Source organism: Dermacentor silvarum, chromosome 2, assembly GCF_013339745.2.
Source record: "Dermacentor silvarum isolate Dsil-2018 chromosome 2, BIME_Dsil_1.4, whole genome shotgun sequence".
Taxonomy (NCBI): Eukaryota; Metazoa; Arthropoda; class Arachnida; order Ixodida; family Ixodidae; genus Dermacentor; species Dermacentor silvarum.
This window is the reverse complement of record NC_051155.1, coordinates 229,980,657-230,003,002: the sequence shown is the minus strand read 5'-3', so window position 1 is coordinate 230,003,002 and position 22,346 is coordinate 229,980,657. Positions and strand designations below refer to the sequence as shown.

The 22,346-nt window shown below is 44.5% G+C and overlaps 1 protein-coding gene across 2 annotated transcripts in view; it reads right to left on the bottom strand.

The window, feature by feature from the left end:
• Positions 1-952: 952 nt before the first annotated feature.
• The window catches only part of LOC119442834 (semaphorin-2A), an 86,028-nt gene continuing 64,634 nt past the window's right edge, over positions 953-22,346 (bottom strand). For both annotated transcript variants that reach the window (XM_037707873.2, XM_037707872.2), the window contains 6 exons: positions 21,849-22,000; positions 17,893-17,939; positions 15,630-15,754; positions 13,197-13,383; positions 8,601-8,710; positions 953-4,134 (listed from right to left, as the gene is read on the bottom strand). In XM_037707873.2, coding sequence (XP_037563801.1) covers positions 4,072-4,134; positions 8,601-8,710; positions 13,197-13,383; positions 15,630-15,754; positions 17,893-17,939; positions 21,849-22,000 — 684 coding nt within the window. In that variant the 3' untranslated portion in view covers positions 953-4,071. The remainder of the gene's footprint in view (positions 4,135-8,600; positions 8,711-13,196; positions 13,384-15,629; positions 15,755-17,892; positions 17,940-21,848; positions 22,001-22,346) is intronic.

Here is a 22,346-nt window from a genome sequence, read left to right as displayed (position 1 = left end):
GAACGCAGGCGGAGCGTAAACGCGACTTCTTCCCTCGTGCGAAAGGCCGTGGGGGTATGGGAGGGAGGGGGGACTTCTACTCTTCTAACAACTGCGTACTTAGCGCCGGAGCGGTTTCTCGCGGGCACCGTATCTTGAAAGCGATCTCCAGATGGCTCTGACCTTTCGTATGCGCTATGCTCTCGCCACTCAGCCGTGCTCGTTCGTGCGCGCTGACACCAGCTTGTTAATTCAGTGAGTCTTTTTTTTTTTTTTTTTTTCTCAAGGTTCGGTTGCTATTTTGAACGTGGCGTGTACACTGAGCAGGTGTCTCGGAGACCCATGTCTCAGTGATCGGCGCTACTTCCTGTACCTTCGCGAGAGCTAAGCGGTGCGAAGCTCGTTTCTTGGATCTCCATGGCGAACTCCGTTGGCGGGGATCGCCAACGCGGTGACGTTCGTGTCGACTGTACACGGAGACGACGTCATTGCTGCGCAAATCCAAGCAAGTCGATCCCCTCCAAGCGTAGTATGAGGCAGGGCATTATTAGAGATTTTTTTTTTTAAGCCGCACAAATAACTTTTTTTTTTCGGCCGAACGAGTTTTTTGGACTATTTTTCAGTCCCCACGAGCTCGGAAAATCGGTTGGCGACTGTACAGAGCACCCTAACCTAACCGCCGCACGTTGCTACTAGCCAGAAACTTCGAATTATCCGAATAGAGCCGCGCGGGCTATTCAAATTATCCGGTAGAATTTGCATTGAGAATGACGGGACCGCTCAAATTCTTCGAATTAACCGAATTTTCGAATTAACCGAGTTCGAATTATCGAGGTTTTACTGTAATCTCCTGTTAATGCTGCAATACCAATGATGTGTCATCCCTAATAGTGCAGTGTCTTCCCTAACCCTGTAATATATGAACCACAGAAAGCCATACGCACACACACACACACACACGCTCACAATGAGATGACATGTAAAAAGGGAATATTTATTTAAACTGCCTCATTCATGTTGAAATGTTCACTTTTCACACGGGCACTCGCTGCCAAAAGGCAGCAGGATGTGGACTGGACCTACATCAAAACCACTGAGGATAATGACAAAAATGGGCAAGTCAAGCAACCATGCTGCTCACAGTACAAAGGGGAAAAAAAAAGCTTCTGGGCAGCACTATTCTCACAACTCTCTTTTGCATCTCGCATCATCAGCAATGCATACACCATAAATGACAAAAGTCACAAGAGTTCCTACAACAACGTCACAGCACTATGAACACATTCTAAGCAATGTGGCTATACAAATCGAGAAGCACAACCTACTATACTTACAAGGGGTAAAAAGCCTCGATGCAATCTTAGAGGTCACAAGGAATTGTATGGTGTGTAAATAAATAGACTCTATGACATGCACTCACACAGCACAAGGCATCAGCAGTTCTTAGCAACGCACACATATTTGTGCCGATCTGCGAATGTGGGAAGAGGCATTTATGCTAAGCAGGCCTGGTCATAGAAACACGCCGAGGTCAGCAATGCTTGCACCCTTCTTTTAAAAGGACAGTAAGGAAAAATTTTAGGTTATATTAGATTGGTATACTACATTTCCAGAAATATAAACATGTCGGTCCCATCGCGAGTAGAGGTTTGATGGGCCGCTAAAGGACATGAAAAATTTTAAAGGCAAGTGGCAACACCACCTAAGCATTCTCACACTGGCTTTCACTGACATCAGTGCTTTTGGCAGTGTCTAGTTCACTGTATATTAAAAACTTAATGACATTGCATTTTGAAAATACTAAAACATAACTCAAACTGGCAATTTGTCACATAAGTGTGCCAATAACTGTGAACTTTGCATGCATAGAAAGTACCAGAATATGTGAAAATACCATAAAAACCATGTTGTCACCATAATGTCAGTAGTACTGCAGTATGGCTCAAGATATGATTAAAACAAGTTGGGCCTTCACTTCTTTTTTTCCAAGACAAATCTAACAGGAGACACAATGTGATTTAGTGCTGCCCTCTAGTGTCCCTTTAAGCTGACAATGACGTGTTTCTGGCAAATGAAACAATTTTTGATAATGCCTCACAGGCTATCCCACGTTAGGACTGGAAAACAGTGGTAGTCTCACGGGATGCCTTGCACTGCATCTGCATCAAGTGCTTAAGTATTGCTCACATGGTTGTATCATATTTAACTTACAAGATGTCACCAAGTATTCAGTATTGTTCTATGCAGCTGCTGCCATGTCAATTAAGATCACCGACATCAGGAAGAAAATGCTGGATGAGCAAGACACAGTGCTAATCCAACCTTTACATGGCACTATAAAAAAAATGAGTAAATGGCACAATTCCTTTGTGCACAGAATTACGATACATAACAGCAATACATAGGGTAATTGCAGTTAAAAATACATCTTTGGATTAGGAAACACATTAACTGAAGGCTCATTCAGGAGCCCCAGTACTGTTAACATTTATAGGAAGTGAACTTAAGTTACTGGCCCGTCAAGTGCAGCAATGTTTTTACAATGTTTTGCAAATACACTGAATCATTAATGAAAAGTCTTCACAACTGCTAAGAACAATCCACAAGGGCATGGCTTTTGATAATTATGGCACTGTCTATTGATAAACACCGATATTATTGGCAAATTGCGTGTGTGTGCCCTGAAACATAGGTGCTCCCTGTATTTGCATGCTTTGACTATACCAATGCTTTACTTCTAATTAACCATTACAAACAGTGCACATACCCAAATGCTCAAGAATCGTTAACAACACCGGTGAAGCCTGCAAAACTGCTGAGAGGAGTTTAGTGAACATGAAAGTGGTTAAATAAAAAAAAAAAAAGCACACTGAGTGGGTTGTACGTACATGAGAACAGTACAAACGTGAAGTGTTGGCTGCATGCTTTGACCAAATAGTGTTCAATTAGCTCCCTTTCATGTCCCATGAACTTCTTTCAGCAGCTGCACATTTTATGCACTTTGCAAGCAAAGATTTACACAATTCCAAATGTTCAAAATGAAGTACAATATAGAATTTCTGGGTCGTACCTACAGAGCTCTATATTACGATTTGTGTATATGCAGTTTGAGTAACATGCTGCAAGCTTGAATGAACATAGGATGCATAGATCAGACTCATTGCAAAGAAATGAGATTGCTGAATGCAGTGGCTAGGCACCCAGTTAAAATGTGCATCTAAAGTGATGCAGACATACAGTATGTGTATAAACATGAGTACTTCATCCTCCTGAGCCTAATGCAAAGCAATGACCTAGGTAGTAAAAAAAGAAAAACTTGATCTGCGTCATGTTGTTCCCTCCTAAACATATTCACTAAACACAAAACAAGAAAAATATTCATAGTCATAACAAAAGCCTTATTTACAGTAGCTGCTGCACACAAAACACATGTCATGACCGGTATAGTGAGAGAGAACACAATCAAAATGCCTCACTTGATTTTGCTATGCTGAACACAATGCATTCAAGAACTTGTGAATTGGTTGCATGAACAAATGCAGGTATGCTTTCACCAGCGCTCCCCTGTGTGAAATAGTATGAAATATGTCAAAAATGCCAAATGATTCGCAGCACTTCACACTACAAATTATTTGACATGTTTTTGCTGCCCTGCACTGCCTTTTGCAATCACATGGCGCACACAACACAAACTAAAATGGGGCACACCAAAACAGAAATGACAGTCTTGTCATATGCGTTAAGTTTTCAGCTCTTTGAATACTCAAGGACTTGGGCTGTCATAAATTCAGGCCCATACTTTCTAGTATGTGAAGCTTGAGTGAATATGTCTGACAATGCTCTTTGGGAGCTGTGTATAAGTAGCTGAAATCAACATTATGTCAATTCCATCATACTGCAGGAGTATGATCGGCCTGGCTGATATGACAACCAAAAAATTAGAAAGTGGTGGGCCTTACGTCAAAACAGACATGGATGTGGACCTTAGATCCAAGCTGACTGTGAGGAGGTTCTTCAACAAGGAGTCTGTTGACCTCCTCCTTCGTGTGTGACCTTCTTCACGGAAGGAGAAATATAAAGCACTCCTCAGCTTTAGGCAGCTGGTGCCCTCCCCTGGTAGGTGACATCGTTAGGGTGGCCTCCACCTTGACATTTCTAAAAAGAGAAAGAAGTTTGCTTGCAGAATTATCCTCAAGAAGTGTTTCAGATCTTCAGCGCTACTGTACAAGTGGAGAGACCAAGTAGCGTAACAAATCACTTCAACTTACACTATTTACTAAAACATTTGCAATAATGTTGACTTCACTAGGTAAAGACTGTTTCTCAGATTGTAAGATAAATTTTGTCAGGTGGCGGACAGTTTCCCCACTGATTTGTCTGATGTTACAGACAGAACCACAGTCAAACCCTGGCACTGTAGATTTCTATTACGAACTAGAAGTCCACAGGAGAAATGGACTAGAAATAGACCAGAAATAGACTTGACTTCTATGGACTAGAACTCGTTAGATGAGATCTATAGTAGCGGAGTTTGACTGTAGCTCTGTGAATTACTAATGGGAAATAAAAAACGCTTTGTTGTAGCAGAAATGTCGTTGAAGCAGGATTTGACTGCATTTACTATTTTTGCATTTTAGCATACACAAAAAAAAAATAACAGTAAAGTTAAACGTCGTCACAGCCAACTCGAACCTAACACGAAAATACCTTTGTTATATGTACACATCCAATATTTGTTATAGCCATACAGGCAGATATTTTTATAGAAAAACAAATTTGCCTAATTTTACATTTACTTTATACAGTCGACTTCCGTTAATTCGACCCTGACAGGACCTACAAAATCGATTAAACTGATCGAATCATTCAGCAGATTGAATTAAACAAGATGCAGAATTACCGCTGAACCACACCACTGAATCATTTGGCAGCATTTGCCCTATTCTAATGCCATATTTACTCGAATCTAACGCACAGTTTTTTTATTCCGATAAAACGGATCCAAATATTGCGTCCGCATTAGAATCAAGTACAACCCTAAATCTGCATTACCATATTGTCATCGGCATTTCAAAATGGCCGCCTCGTACACGCTTCGAGCCTAGCTGCTGTAGCTTACTCCATGTATGTGCTGTAGTACGTGTGCTTAGTCTATGTCTTCCAATTTTTTTCGTTTTCTCTCCATCATCAACACGATGTGCCGAGTTCATCATGATGCCATATTTAAAAGGAAAGTGATCATGTGTGTGGAGATGGACGGAAATCGGGCCGCATCCTGGGCGTTCGGAGTACCCGAAACTTGCGTGTAGAACTGGTGCAAACAGAAGGAGAGGATTTTCGCCAGCAAAGCAACAGGGAAGGGTTTTACTGGACCGAAGCAGGATGTACTCTGCAACGGTCCACTTTCGCGATACAATCGCCTTGGGCCATATCCTGAAAGCAATCTGCGATGGGGAAAAAGTCCACGACGCGCTGTGTTTTCACCCCTTGTAGTTCACATTGATGCGAGAGTCAGCACGGAGGTCAATTCGCTCGCTGCTGCTGCTGCGCTTCCTCACTCCAGCGTTTTGACAGCGAGTTTCTGCGGTCGTCGAGTGAGATGTGTTCATGTTTGCTTGAGCGCGCGTGGCACCATGCTTGTTAATTTAGTTAGTAAGCAGATGTTTTCAAGTTTACACAGCCGATAAATCTACTATCCTTACTTCGTATAGTAAGGATAGTAGATTAAATACATAACATATATAGTTCTATATGCAGTCAACGACTGATTTTTTGAACATGCCCGATAATTCGAACGCCTTCGTGGCACCGCCACATAACCCATAGAGTTTCAGAACGTCTGAAATTTCGGACGCAAACAACCTTCGCCGTCCGCGTTCTAATATTCAAATATAGGAATATTAGATATTCGATTCGCAAATCAAATTATTTGAAGATTTACTGTTCGATTCGAAATCAAATATTAGAGTATTCGCAAACCCCTAATAGTAAGGGATCAAGTAACTTAGCATTGCGCTAAGTTACTTGCTCAGTTATAGACTAGCCCAACAGTTAATTGCCCTAATAATAAGACATTGAGAGCCACAGTTGTTACTAGAAAATATTCCAGGGCAGACCAAAAATAGTAATTTCCAAAAGGAGATTGAAGTCTGTTCAACACATTCACTGTGTCCTAAGCTCCTCCGAGACAGACAGTACCACTAAGGGCTTACTATTGGGGTCACCATAGGGGTCACGTGAGTGCATTGTAACTGCTCAGGTTTGAATTATTTGGTGAAGGCCAATTTTAGGAGTGAGGTAACGAAAGTTTGGGCCTATAGAGTGTGGGAATGCGCGACTCTCACGCGTCCCCTGATGTTGTTTTCCCCGCATGTCTCCTGTAGTCCGGCTTCTCTGCGTGGCTACCGGCGGTGGTTGCGGCGCGTTGCGAGAGATGGCGCTAGTGTCGCGATGCTAACGCCACCGAAACGCCGGGGTCACTTGGGAGAAAAAGGTCGGAGGCGCTCTCTCTTTGGCTTGGGATCGGCGACGAACACGCACGGACGCTTCGCGCGTGCGCCGGCCCGCTTCGCGCGACCGTCGCGCGAGGCTAAGAGCAGGACACCGGTATGGACGAACACGGATCGTTCGAGCGCGCCACCGTTCGCGTGACTGTACACGCGAACGACTAGGCGATGGTGTCATAGCAGGGGGCGAACGTATTCGCTCGCTAGCGGGTCGCGGTGAGTCGGACTTCCTTGATTTGTCGCGCGCCCGTGTGAATGTTCTATTGGTTGTAATTCGGCTAGTATGTATTAGTGTATGAAAGGTGCAATAAATGCCCTTTTGATTGTCTGCACTACTGCGTTGTCGTTCCTTTGTCCCAAGAGCACATGTGAGACCCCACATCTGGCTGCCCAACGTGGGGCTCTTGGGGCATCGGACGATAATTTTAACAGCTTTGCTCGGTTTGAAATGTTTCAACCGAAGCGTAGTCCTAGCGTGGATTTTGATCGCTAGTGTCGGCGGTGTGCTTTCTTGAGCGAGGAGACGGTTGCTGTAGCGTGTTTGAACTTTTCGACATGCTAAGCCTTTTTGCGAGTGTTTTGAAGTACACTCGTCGGTACGAGAGCCACGTGGTCTGCATCCTGGGAGAGCGAGGCCTAGCGCCCGCGGAGCATTGGCAAGCCTGAAGCGAGTGAGTACGGAAGCCTCGTGGGTGGTCCGAATTTCTTATGTAAATAGCTTCTTCTATATCTTTGACTTCGGAAGTCGAGGCTCAGGGAGCCGGGTGGCCGCGGGCCACGGGTGCCGCTACGGGCTGACTGGTATTGCGGCCTGGCACCGGGCGCTCCGACACCGTCAGGGACGGTGGGCGCCGTCAACTCGGATGCTGTGTGCACCGAGCGGAGTAGGACCACCTCACAGAGCTAACGTCTCCTCGCGGCTGCCTGTTCTTGTGCCCATTTTGAGTGTTGTTTTTTTTTTTTGGATGCCGGTTGTTGTCAAAGTAGCGACGCATTAGGCCTAAGGCTTAACAAAGCCGCCTGTCGCACGTTGAGGGACACAACCTGGGGGACCGTGGTGTTGAGATGTCGCACCTTTCTTCCCTCATTAGTTCGCCTCGCACGAATTGAAATTACTCGTTCGACTCAAAAAAAAAACAAGCTTTGTTCACGTGAACTTAGCATCTGAAATGCCACCCGAAATTTTTGCTAGCCGAATTAACATCGTACCACGTGGGCGATGCGTATGCCGAATTCCTCTCCCTTGCACTACTTTAGTGTTTGTCGAGTGCGTTGAGTGTACGCAGCGTGAGCGGAGTCACCCCTGGTTTGCTGTCACCTGCACATCGTCAGCGCTGCTGCCCCGGACTACAATCGAGCTACCCCAGGCTTTGGAGATGCCTGTGGGACCCCACAAGAGATGCATGGGTGCTAGCCGGTACCTTCTGTTGGGATTAAACCGAAAAATCGAATTAACCAGAGTCGAATTAACGGAAGTCTACTGTATGCACTAATTCGTTATAGAGGTTTGTTATATAGAGATTTGAGTGTAAATAAAAACATTGTTTTGATAGTTCATAACAGCTCATTTCTGCATCACTATGTATGTGTGTATTGTTGCCACATATATCAACAATAAACAATAAATATAAACACTATATGCACAATGCAACAACACAGCCTGGGAACACCCTTAGCCTACACAATGCTGTGGAGAACTACCAAGATGCCGTTTAGCAAGAAGTGCTCCAGAAGGTGTCTGCAGTGTCTGTTGCAGATATCTCTGAATGCCAAATAAGCTTTTCATTGTTTTGCTATTTTTTAAGCTTGTTACAGCTTTCAAAGTTATTTTTGCCCTAGAATATTCTGGGCACTTATGCTCAGTGGCAAACTCCCTTTATTTTTCCAACTGAACAGTTACAATGGCTAACCTCTGTTTTCACCAATCTTTTTTCTCTCTCTCTCTCTCTGTGTGTGTGTGTGTGTGTGTGTGTGTGTGTGTGTGTGTGTGTGTGTGTGTGTGTGTGTGTGTGTGTGTGTGTGTGTGTGTGTGTGTGTGTGTGTGTGTGTGTGTGTGTGTGTGTGTGTGTGTGTATATATCTTTTTAGGAAGGTAAATCAAGACAGGCACACTTACGGCATGTTTGGTCTGCCAAGTCTTCATTGCCAGCTTGTATTTCTCAAATTCATGGCACCAGTTCGAGTAGATCTTTCGATAGTCAGTTTCTGTCGGGGTTCCACAGGTCTCTGAAAAGCCAGCACAACATAATACGATGAGTAAATGCTGACAAATTCCTCGATACTACATTGCACACAAATTGCTTGTACAGTCGAAACCACTTACAACGATACCGGTTCAAACAATATATCGGTTATAACAATGAGAAGCTGCTGCACCGTCAACTTTGGTATGTTTTCTATAGTGAAATAAACCACTAATAACAATGCCCCCATGCCGCATTATCGGTCATAACGACGAAGTTTGGTCGCTGGGTGGCTGTGCTGAAAGGTAATGGAATGCAAAAACTGAAAAGAAAGAAGAAAAAGAGAAATTCAATCCGCTGCACAATCGCCCGCCGCCCCAACAACTGCTGCGCACTCATACAATAGAACTTGTTTTCCAGCCTTTTCCACATCACCAGCCTCGCGTGTCTTTCTCCCGTCGCCCTTCCACCCCTCTGACCACGGCTCCGTCCATAGCTCTATGCCACGCCACCCTCCAAAACACGAATGGGCCGCGCCAACTACACTGACGGTGCTGCTCCCAGATTGCTCACTGTCCCCTCATTCTGCGCAGTTCTGCCAACGGATTAAAGTCGCTCGTGCTTGTCTTTCTTGGTTGCATCGAAGTTGTTCCTGGCCACGTGAATAGCGACGGCGACAGTGATGGCGACGATGACAGCGATGACACGGTAGGGCAGGCTGCCTCAACGTTGTACTCTCAGGAGGCCATGCAGATGATTCAGTCCCTCCGGGGCTTTGTTCTCTCGAGGGACCTCCCGCTGCACTACGTGGAGCACCTGGATGCCTTGGAGAAGGATGTCGGCAAGCTTCACGTAAAGCAAGCAAGGATGATGGACATGGGGTTTTTTTCATACAAGCCAGTGAGAAGTACGGGGCGAGGTACTTGCGGCGATCTCACCCCAGTGTTTCTTCTGGATTTCTCAAGCTGAGAGGCTGCTGTGGCATCCTTCTTGAATTTTTTAAAGGCCCCTTTTGGAGACACCAAAGCGATGCCTCGACAGAGCTCGAATGTCACTTGCTGCCCGTGACCTCCATTTGCTGGTGTTATAGCAGTGCCATTCTTGAATGCCGACAGCCGCAGTTTGTTACACGCAATCGAAGCGCGCAGGAAGCAGAGTTAAGCAAGCAGTTAAACGAGTCAACACATTCAGCAGCCAGATGGAGGAAGGTGGTGGGGAGGGGCACTGGCCTCTCCACCACGCACTTCTCTCACAACAGCTCTGCCATCCTCCATTTCGATTTCTTTCCATGCAACCCTGTTATAACAATTATTGGTTATAACAATAGAATTTTCGAGGCACTTCAATATCGTTATAAGTGGGTTTGACTGTATCTCCAATGGAAGGAAGAGCATATTCCTGTATTTACTTGCATAATGATTGCATGTTTTTTCCTAAAAGAACTGATGCAAACGGGTGTGGTCATTGTGCAGGATAAAATTTTCAAGGAAAAAATATGAAGTACTAAGGATGGAATACAAATTGCAGGTTGAAATTGTCAGAACAGCTACTGTAAACATAACCAAAGACACAATTTGAACAAGGCTTACTTTTGTAATAAATGTACACATTTACTATGCACTACAAGAATTTCTCCTCGCCCTCTTATTTTTAGCTGTCTCCCTTATTCAGTCACTTTCCTCTGCTAACTCTTATCTAAAGTCACTATCCACACTGCAGTCACCGCAAGCTTCCTCGTCGGAGGCTACTGTGTCATCCCTGGGTGCACAGTTACAGCGCCACAGTGCTGCTAGTCATCGTTGGTCCTGTTCAGCGAGTTCGCTACCCTCTATTCTTGAAACTCTTGACAACCACCTCGTCGTAGATTCTGCTCCACGCTTCCAAGATTCAGGCCCAAAGTACCTCTACTGACGGCCTTTTGATCTTGCCACCCACTGTCAGATAATGCTGGCTTGCGGCCATCCAGTCTGCATACAGCCATCAAAAGTTGTTCTTGAAAGACTTATTCAAGGACACATTAAAAGGCTATAGCAGTGATGCGAGGCCATCTGGTATGACAGAAATACCAGTGCGTAGCTCTTCCAGCTCTGTGCGAACGCCTTCCACAAGATGAGCACGAAAACTGTCCACCACGAGCAGAGAAGGCAACAGAAGCGCTTCCGGTCGCCGTCCCCAAGCAGCTTGATCATATTGACCAAGAGGTCCACCGTCATTCATCCCTTCTCCTGTGCTCAGATGTGGATACCACAGGGAAAGCTTTCTTTCGGAAGAGCCTTTTGTTTTAGTATCATGCAAAGTGGCACCTTCCGCCCATCCGCCATCACTGCCAGCATTTCTGTGCATCGATGCTTTTCCACAGCCAACGTCTTGATTAGGACACTCCAGGCACCCTTCTCTTCGACTGTCATGCTTTGGGGCATGTCAAAGTACAGCAGAGTTTGTTCAGCGTTCCCGATATGCAACAAGAAGAACCCTTTTTCCTCACAGATCTTCATGAAGAACCAGTGGAAGTCTATCACTTCGTCTTCACCGGCAGACGGGAGCCAGTGGCATGACATTTGCCATCTCAGTGATAACCTACACCGTCGCATGGAGCATGTTACCCGCCTTACTAGTTGCACAAAGTTTTTCAACAAGATTCCCTGCTTCCTTGCAATAGTGCGTGCCTTATTCTATATCCTCTCCAGTGATAAGGCGCATCCTTCTTTGTGGAGATCCCTTATGTAATCAAGACTGCGTCATGAACTTTTGGAAATCTGCCAATCTTCAGTCGACGAAAAGTCTGGAGATCTTGTTTGGTGCTTCGAGCTTATGATGCTAGCCTCTCAGACCAGACCCAAACGTTGTTTATACCAAAGTTCCTGCAAGCAGCACGGTTGCTGTGCTCCAGCGCATACTCAAAAGCCTTTCATTTGAAGGCAGCTGTGTAACTTGCAAACTGCCCATGGCAAGATGGCACCAAGACAGACAAACATGGAGAAAAAAAAACTAGGAGGGAGCATCACATGACAATATTAAAGCCTAGTCATAAAAGATATAAAGGAGGAATCATGGGAAAAACACCCAAGCATGTGACGGCAAGTGGTTATTTCTAGTCACCCTGCCCCAGCTGTGCTGGGTTTGTCGTCTACTTGTCCGCCGCATAGCTTGGAAGTTGTCATGTGCGGCTAATTGTGCAGATGCTCCAAAGCTAGTGCAGCCATTGAAGCGGCAACAATGTTTCCAGGTATTGAGGCCATCAAATGCGACAAGCAGAAAGTGGGCAGCATTGGCTGGAGAAAGCAGCGGCAACTTCAGCAGTCAGCAGCACTCAAACCTACCTTGAATCAAGCCACATACAGCACGATTTATCCCAGAATTTAAGCTCCACGTGCGCATGTCCCATGTCAAAGTGAAAGCAGGAAGATGACGATGTCAGAGGAGATTGCCTTGCGAAGGCTGACTGCCTGACAACATGCTCCCTCCTAAGCTTTTTTTTCTTTCCTCCATCCAGACAAAGTACTAGAGTTCAAGGTGCAATATTATACAAGGAAAAAAAGTTTTTTTTTAAATCTCGAAGTGGGGGTGCAATAATTATACGAGTGCAATTATTAAGCAAGTAAATATGGTCTACAAGGCCAATTGTCGCAGCCGTCAATCAATCAGTATAAATTACCGTATTTTCCGTTATTGGTTGCCCCCCCCCCCTCTTTTTTTTTTTTTTCCAGAAAGTTTTGTTACAGCATCTTGTACAACAGTGACATATACGCATAAAACCATGCACATTGGAGGGACCAACATGAGCGTTATTTTTTTCCTGAGCATGCCACGCCACAGAAGCAATGTCAGTGAACGTGCCTACGTTTCGTAAATGTTATTCAGAGGCCGACAACGGTGACCTAGTGATGCTGCTGGCAGAAGTGGCCGAACTTTCTGACTAATATAGCTGCGTTGGAGGACGATTCCTTCAATTGCTTCAAGTGAAGTGTAATAAGTGTTGGTTTTCAGCGCTTAAGAGGATTGTTGGTGTAAGTTCTTTTTGCTAGAATTTGCTGCTAGTAACTGTTATGCTTATGGAAATTTAATGCCATGAAACTGGCAAGTAAGGCATTTTGCAATGAGTGTACAAGCGCTCATAATCGCGTTTCATCATGCCGACCTAGTTAAAATAGATGCGTCTTATACATCGGTGTGACCTATATACCAATTTCGAAACTCGCAATAAGTGGGGGGTGCAAATTATACAAAGGGGCAACCTTTAGACCGGCAAATACGGTTAGTCTAGTAAGAACATGCATAGGACTTACAGGAACAACAACATCATTTAGAAAGCTCATGATACCGATGTAGCATTAGAAGCACAGAGAACAATTTTCAATACCAAATGCCCACTCAAATGCTACACACTATTACAAACAAGTCTGCACAATGTGAACCAACTAAATCTTGATCGCACACTGTGCATAGCGAAATGGTCAGACCAGGCCACTTTTCTGACAAGCAATCCAAGTTTGTGCATCAGTTAACGACGTTGCCAAATGCCAACCAACCAGCATCGACGGTGAGGTTGTAGCTGCAGAGTGTGCCAACTGATTCCAGATGCAGGTCATAATGGCCAGAGTCCCTCTCAGTTAGCGACATAAGTACCAGGCCGTGACCAGAAGTGTGGATGTACTTGTCTCTCTTAGGTGTCACTAGGCGGCGCTCTCTGCCATGTTGGTGGTACCAGAGAGGCACCTGCAAACAAAGCACGCATAAGTCAGTTCCCACAGTTTTAGACAAAGTGACTCTAATGTGCATCTCTTTAAACATGCAGATCCCATGCACTTTGGAAATCGGTGTAAGGGAAGCTTTCACGTCCCCACCGCGGCTGCGGCTAGACGAGTTCCGGTGCATAATGCCACACCCAGCATGCTGTCTCTAATCTGACACTGCCGCCTGATGACATCATCGCTTGCACTAACCAATCGGTGCACCTTACAACCTTGCTTCCCCCTTTCCTCTTCTTGCCACTGCCCCTCCTCACTGCCTGCATGCTCCTCTCCACAGCTCGGCCATGGCATTTAAACCAGTCAGATGCCGCAAACAAAGCTTTGCTTTGAAGGTAACCTACTCAGTAGCCCAGTCTAACCACTGACAAAAGTATCAAAACTTGTCCGACTCCACAACGAAAGCTTCACCTTAAAGTGAGCGCACATATTGCCTGCGCATTATACAACCAGGCATGAAAACAGCGTTAGCAACACCTACCACCAGAGCCAACATCATTACCACTGTCATCCCGTAATGGCGACATACCACCATGTTTAGGTGCCCATTGGCAGCACGCTGTAAGAATAGCTTAAAGGGGCACTAAAGGGAAAAATTATTTCTTCTGTATCAGTAGATTACCCTTCCACAATACCGAAAACACCACTCTTACCGCGAAAAGCCGCTTGGTAAGCCAGAAAGAAACGAAAAACACAGAGGCGAGTGGCGACACCACCTTGAAGTTCCCGCACCAGCTCACCGTGACGTCATGAATTTTGACAGCGTCTTCTAGGTCTCAGTTAATTCCTTAGCGGTAAAGATTGACCACATTGTGTTCTAAAGGAGCCCAAGACTTAATGTGGCGAACATTTAGTAAGCCAACGTGGCCTAAGTATGAAAAATTACTTTGGAGGTCGTGACATCACATTGAAGTGCTGACGATGGGGTTTCCGCGTGAAATTGAAAAAATTAACTTTGACCTTCGTTTTCTCTTCTAATAATTGACCTATTGCAGTGTACTTAACGACAGCAGAGCTTTCGAAAAATACTTTACCAGTCTAAGTTGATTTATTGTTTTGCTTTAGTGGCCCTTTAAGTGTTGGCACTTGCCGCCTGCCACAGCAATGAGCGCGGACAAATTGTGTTTGCTGTAGATCAAGCACTGACTGCAATAAGATGGGGGGGCGGGGGGTGTTTGCTGCAGCGTGGGACCCACCAGGAGTGCAGCAGTGAACATATCAAAGCAGCAGGTTTGGCTTTCAGTGATGTTTGAACCTGTTTTTTCTATGTTTTGTGCTGTGATAATGCATCTCGATGTGTGAACTTCAGCTTTCTACCCTTGTTGTGAGCACAGTGCAGATGCAAGCTTTTATTGTTACTAGGTTTGTGCATCGCAGTTTGGTATGCATTCTTTAGTGAGGGCACGAACTGAGCCTCTGGACGGATATGGCCATTTCTACATCTGGTGGCTGTGATGGGCTGATTGTTGCTTTAGCAAACCTGCAAACACCAGCCAAACCCAGAAGATAACTAGAAGCGACTATGACCAAGATGGGCTTCGTTCCAAACTGCAATTTTGGCTACCAGACTTGTGCAGGCTTTCCTTATCTCTTTATCTTTAGAAAGCGGTGAGCAGTCGTTCGGGTGAGCCAGAAAAGCTTGCAATAATATGCACTTTGATAACAAGCTCTTATGAATGAGAACGCCACGTCCTCGTTACTGTTGAGCTCATTTAATCCCAGTAAATAGAACCTGAAGTAAAGTGAGATGACGTAGTGTTGACTGCTGCTGGAATACTCCTGTTACCTGCCACACTTAAAAATGCGCACATATAAGCCATGGCACCAAATAATCCCGCAGCAACTGCAGTAGGGCTGACGCAGCTTGGTAGGACCCCAATGTCATGGCGCCACGTGTCACTGTTTGAAGGAATGTGGTGGAGCAACAAACGCTATCTAGTCGCTTTGATGGATGGAGTGTCAAGACCCAAATAAATTTTCTTACATCACGGTTGGCAGAGGATACACCGCATCCAATACAAAAGCACATTCATAAAAGGTTATTTACAAGCCGAAGCGAGTCTCCACCCTTATAACTATAAGTTCGAAGAAGTGTTGCGTACGAACAGTAACACTGTTCAAGGAAAGATGTTACGTTTCGTCCTTTCTTGTCGTTCATATTTCCAGCGTTAAAACTCAGTGCAACATAATCATAATCATGTCAGTAATACTGACCTTATTGTGTGTGGTCCCAGGTCCAGTGGCTCCTACTGGTGGCTCCATGAGTTCTGGATGGTGGCCTTGACAGCTGAGGTGGACACTCTCACCCCAGTGGGCATGCAACTGGCGTCGGCGGACACCTGCACCACACATCACAAGTTCATTCAGCCCCACTTTTAAGAGTGGCATTTCCTGGGCATTTCAATCTTTATGAAGGCATTAACAAAATATTACAGCAAACTGGTTCCCATTCAGCTACACTTCAGAGACTGTTAATGCTAAGAAGGTGTTTTAAAAATTAAAAGCATATTGGTCCTAGTTGCTGAAAGGAACACACTATACTACATTAGAACTTTGTTGATTTAAACTCCAAGGGACCGGAAAGTTATTCGAATAAAATGGAGTTGACCTAGGGACAGCCCCTTTAAATATAGCGCTCGATAATCTGCATTGTACAACACACAAATATAGGAAGTCACCGAGCGTTGCAGTAGGCCATGCATTTTTTGGAAGTTCTGTCTTGGAAATTAGGAATCCATGATAGAGCTAATACGACCTGGGAACACAAAGATAAGGAGAGGAGCACCGGTGTGCACTGGTGGCCTGTGGCATTAGTGGCAGCTATTGCTGGTCAACAGTGCGATTGCACAACCACGTGGCACCGCCCAGGTTGCCCTATTTCAATCCAAATTTGCTCTTCCTACATGCTCTTAGTGGTGGCAGTAAGAAATAAATAGTAAAATCAGCCACCTTCTGAGAACAAGTATTAGCAACATTTTAGTGCTTGATTTTACTTATACGCTGAATTGCAGTATGCAATGACGGTATGCTAAAACAATCGAGCAACATGGTATTTCGGTTCTGTGGAGACACAGTGAATGCGCTGTGGGCCTTACATATCCCATATAATGGTAACGTATCCCGCATAGAAAAACACTCAATTATGTGACATTACGGCGCCTAGCAATGTATTGGACCTTGCTTGGTTTTCGGCTCGATTCATCCAAAAGATGGTCGATGGGAGCGAGAAACTTTGCCCAAAAGAACAGTTCTGCAGTTATTTGGAGGTCGAATTCATGGTAGGTTTTCTCTATTCAAATGCATGCAACTCTGCAAGGACCAAGAGAAGTTTGACTTATCTGTCGATTCAAATGAAGAAATTTCAAATTGGTACCAGGATTTCCCTGAAATCAAGCTTCCCAAATAATATGTAAGAAGCATCCTTAGAAATGGTGTAATGCTTTACAATAACAGGAAATGGTAGGCTTCCAACTGCTTGCTCCATTGAAGAGCGGTGAGCATTTGCAAGGTTTTCATAGTTGGAGGAAATAAACTTTGGTGAAATTCTCACGAGATCAATGTGTCAAGAGCGAGGCGCCTACATTGCTAAGTTGACACGAGTAGGCAGACACACTGAGAAAAGCTGGAAATTGAACACGATACTCTGGACATTTCTGCATGGCCACTATTGATGCTAAGGCAGATCACATAAGTTCCATTACTCATCAAACTGGCGCACACTTTTGGAAATTCTTGCAGCCAGATGTGACATTGGTATTGGATCTGCATATTTAACTGCCACTGTAGTTTCTGCTTATTATAAAGCTATGCTCAAGGTGGGTTCCTAGAGTTCTGTAGGATGCACAAATGACTGTTTATGTGCAGGCATTCAGAACTGACATGAGAAAAATTTATTCGGTGGTTAACTATGTCTGATACAGTAATATAAAACATTTGATTTCAATATTGTTAATGGAATGAATAGATGCTTAACACATTTAGATCAAGGAAGTATTTTCAGAGCTCAAAGCCAGCTCTTCAGCTGGCGTTGATCACAATATCTGATCACAATATGGAAAGCTGCGAATTTAAATGCCCCATCATCTACGCTGACTTCGCTTAGAGATCGTAAACTATAACTGGACTGTCCTCAAACTCACCAATCCAAATATTTCCTACAAAAAATCCTGATCAACCGAGCTTTTTTTTGTTTTTCTTGCTTATTTTGATCCATCCAATTCCAATCATTTCACTCATTTTGGTAAGATGAGGTTGGGTCAATGAAACCTTGTCTGTACTTTACATGCTGCCCATGCAAGGATCCTAGTCAACCGAATTTTTTGTTTCCGTTGCTCATTTTGATCAATGAAACCTTGTCTGTACTTTACATGCTACCCATGCCACTTCTAGTATCAGGAACCAACTGATAAGAGTACACCATTGTTACATTAAAAGGGAAGACAGAAGGAGGCAATTTATAAATTCATGCATAACTCACTTTCTTCACAGATGTCTGGAGTAGCATTGCTCACATCTTGCAGGAAACTGCAGAAGTTAAAATAATGATAATGAATACTAAAATAAAAGACACCAGTTCAGCACAGTGAGGACAGCAGGCAAACACAGGCAAACGTAAATTCAAACATTTACCATGCTTTTATGGCGATTTGAAAGCCCTGCCTTTAGATAAAGTTATTACAGAAGGCAACTTTTCATTTCTTCCACCTCAGTATGAATACATCATGTAAAAAGATAGGTGATAACATGTCCTCGTATGATAAATATGACGCTGAACATGTCATGTTTTTGTTATGCTACAACTGTTAGTGTCGTCTTACAGCAAGCATTGCTGGATCCCGGAGTGGTGGCTAATTTATTAAACCAACATTTTGACGGCTCAAAAGCCTCAATACATTAATCGCAAGAATGTTTCTTGCGTATAAAGCATAGCTGCAATTAAGCGTGACAGTGTTCTATGAGCACCAGCCATTATAGAGCAAGATATACTATTACGGCAGAACTATCTCAAACCTTACCTGATCAGCACATAAGAAAAGTGTGTACAAAGTTGAAAAGGAACAAAGCTATACACACATACACTAAGCACTGCGCAGCTGTGCACATTGCATTTTTTTTTTGCCTGCATACTATCTTCATACCAATGAAATCCTAAGCCATGTAACTCACCAGCCCATACATGAACTTGTCCTACGGAACAAAATGGCAGTATGGTACAATAGGAAATAGGTCAAGAAGCTTATTTAAAAAAAAAAAAGTGATATGTGTTCCGCAAGAAAGTGACAGAAGAAATGTTTATTTTGTGCCAAGTGATGAGAAGCAAATGATTTTTGTTAGAATGTCTCAGTCTTGAAGTTGCAGCAATGACAGCTGCCTCTAACCCCCCCCCCCCCCCCCCGGGTGGAGCTTCCATACAATTCCCACAGCTTTCTTAACGAACGACTGTTTATTATATTGGGCCTTGAACATACGTCTATGGCCCTAATGGTTGGCTGTATCATAATTAAATAAGTGCGGTTAGACATGCAACAGCTGTTGGTTTGTTTTCCTGTTGCAAATTTTTTTGCCCCAGTCTGCATACCAATATTAAAACCCACCGTGGTTGCTTAGTGGTTACGATGTTGGGCTGCTAAGCACGAGGTTGCGGGATCAAATCCTGGACACGGCAGCCTCATTTCGATGGGGACGAAATGCAAAAAACACCCGTGTACTTAGATTTAGGTGCACGGTAAAGAACCCCAGGTGGTCCAAATTAATCCGAAGTTCCCCCTATGGCGTGGCGTGCCTCATAATCAGATGGTGGTTTTGGCACGAAAAACCCCATAATTTAATTTTGTTAATCATACCAATATTAAAAATTACAAATGACTATGTTGAACCCGCACAGTGTGTACATCACTCCTCATAAATTAAATTACAGACTCAGCTCACGCATGGGATAATCGCCAAGATCAAGAGGCATGTCTCTGAACTTGTCAAGAAGCTCAGTGGACCATAGTTAGCGCAAGTCTCCTGGGTGTTAGCGCGGCTAACACGCCGTATCTTGGAGGCACTCTACAGCGGGTGCAAAGCCTCAGGGCGAGCTGAGATGGCTGGTGGCTTCATCTGCGTGTGTTCCAGTGTGCCTACTGTTGGAGGTCGAGTAATCTCAACTTTCCAAGATGCGGTGATATTGAGAGGTGGCACGAACCGTCCACTTCCTACTGCTGGTGCTCATCACACCAGCATTGTGACAGCAAGTGTTCCCATATAAGTGTTCGTAATCATCGAGTGGGATCTGTTCATGTTTGCCTGTTCACACGTGGCACCATGCTTGTTAATGTATTTGTAAGCGAATGTTTGCTGCAATTGATAAGGCCAATAAAACTACGAATATCTTTGTATTTGTCTAATACATACCTTGCTATCGCTATCAATGCTTCACCTTTCAGGCGAAAGTGACTTCTTTACTCATAGAACCAATACCGTCGAACCTCGTTAATTCAAACTCCAAGGAGATACTCAGCCATTTCCTCAGGAATGAGACAAGGCTGAGTTCAATGGAAATATGAAATCGCACGTAGGAAGCCTACACTCGCTAAAAACTTAAAAACTCTTTTTAATGAAAACATTTGGTAGTCGCCGAGAAAGAAGGACGGGTGCGGAGGTATTTGGTTTCTGTACAGTTCTGGGAAGTGACGTCTCCTATCTGGTTCTAGCCTCTTGCACATGATTAGAACATGGATGACGGACAGTCGATCACCACATTTTGGACAGTGCGGTGCTGGAGAACTTTTTAGCAGATGTGAATGTGTTGCATGTGTGTGTCCTATTCTGAGCCTGCATAGTGCAACCTCTTTATGTCTGTCGCGTTTCTCGGTAGCATATCTTCCTATTAATGGCTTTATTGTGTGCAGTTTGTTTTCAGTTGCTCCATCCCATTCTTCTTGCCATTGCCTACGGATTCTGTTTCTAATCTGTGGCCTGAGGTCCTCGTAGGGTATATTATCTATGTCAATAGACTCCAAGGAGATAGAAAATCTGTTCGAATTAACCGGATTTCAAACTAGCGGGGGTCCTATTTATTAGCGGTACTAGCGCACAATACCAATTATTAGAAACATATGCGCTATGAAGTAGACACTACTGCACGTTTTTAGGAATGCAATGTCAACAATTATGTACTGCGGAAGTACGGCATACGCAATGAACAAACTGAATCCCGAGAAGCAAGCGTGTACTTTCAGGCCCGAACAGACCACCGCATGCAGCGCCAATCGTTGCATGCATCGTGGCAGCGCGCATGCAGTAACATGAGGCCAAGTCACCTCTCAAAATGCGTTTATTTACGCAGATCCTGCCAACAATAGGTTGTAACTCACCGCCTCGCTTTTATGCGATTTTAAAGCAAAGCTTTTTTTGTGGGCATCCGATGGGTTTTCATGCTGCATTGGTTGGACTGTGCAGAGATGGTTCGGCTGATAGCGTCGTCCCACTGAAGGCGACACTATCAGCTGTGGGGCCAGAGTGGACGCGAAAGCTTCTCAGGCTTCACCTTGTACTGCCAATGTGAAGATATTGTTTCGCCTCCCCAATGTTACGGGGAGGCAAACACAACAGGAAAACGTATTTACAGTACATTTACAAGGCGATCAAGGGTTCAACCATATGGCCGAGAGCGCGCACCAAATCATCAGCGTCTTCTTCATCGATGCTCCTCTAGAGGAATCATACCGTGACAATATCGTTGACATTGCATGAAACAATATCTTTGGTTGCCGACTCATTGAAATTCGTTTTTTTCTGATTGCCCAATAATTCGGAAATTATCCCACCCCTTTCTGTGCAAGAGAAATCCGTCAGTGAGTGTACTTATTTGTATAAAGGTTTGAATTTAAATATAACGTCACTTCTACATAACGAAGTAAAGTGTCCTGAATTTATCATCTACGTTATACTGTATCGAGGTTTAACTGAATTATGGGACATTTTCTAAGTAATTTTTTTGTGGCCAGAGACTATTTCTTTGTGGTCAAATAATAAAGGCCGGAACTTAGAAGTACACTGTGCATTGCACACACTAAAGTTCAGAATGCCTATCTCAATTCTTGCTTATATACAGTCGAATCTCGTTAATTCGAACATGCTTAATTCGAACTTCCGGTTTATTCGAACTGACGCTGGGGTCCCGTCAAAGTTATGTGTATTCCTATGGGTGAAAACGCCCGGTAATTCGAACGCGAAAGCATTTGCGACGGTTAATTCGAACATACGGCACACCGACAATGCCCTCAGCAGCGCGCCACTCCCTGAAGTTTCGTTTTCTGCCGCTATCGGGAAGCGAGCGTTGGCCGGCGTGGGCAGTTTCGAGGCCCTCGCTCGCTATGTGCTTGCGCGCCGCATTTCACGACTCGCACCGTTTCTTGTGATGCCAAGAAACGGCTGCTCACAGCTTACCCTGTCACGTAGGAGCGGCACTCGTGGTGGTCCCTGTCCCAGCCACAATAGGGATCCCGAACGCAGCGCAGGCAGCTCAGGTGTCGGCCACGACACAGGTCCAGACGCACCTGCCGGACCCCATCGTCCGAGCCAAGGTACACTGACTTGTGCTGCATAGAAGGGCCTCATGATGAGAACGTAACTATGGCAATGCTTTTTATTTACCTGACCAAACTCCGATATGCATTTAAACCATGTTCCTGCTCTGTGGATGCCTAACCATATCATTCTGGTGCACACACTAGAGCTTCAGTTGCATTAATTTTTAGTGTAACAAACACTTTAAGTTTGTTGCACATCAGCTGCCTTCACACCCCATGCGTGACAATTCACAATCTCAGGTATACTTTTCCATGCAAGCACCAAAGTAATCCTCACAGAATTCCCTGCATATCGTTGTGGCTAATTGATGTTATAGGCCACTTCCCTTATGATTCAGTACCTAAATCTATTTTG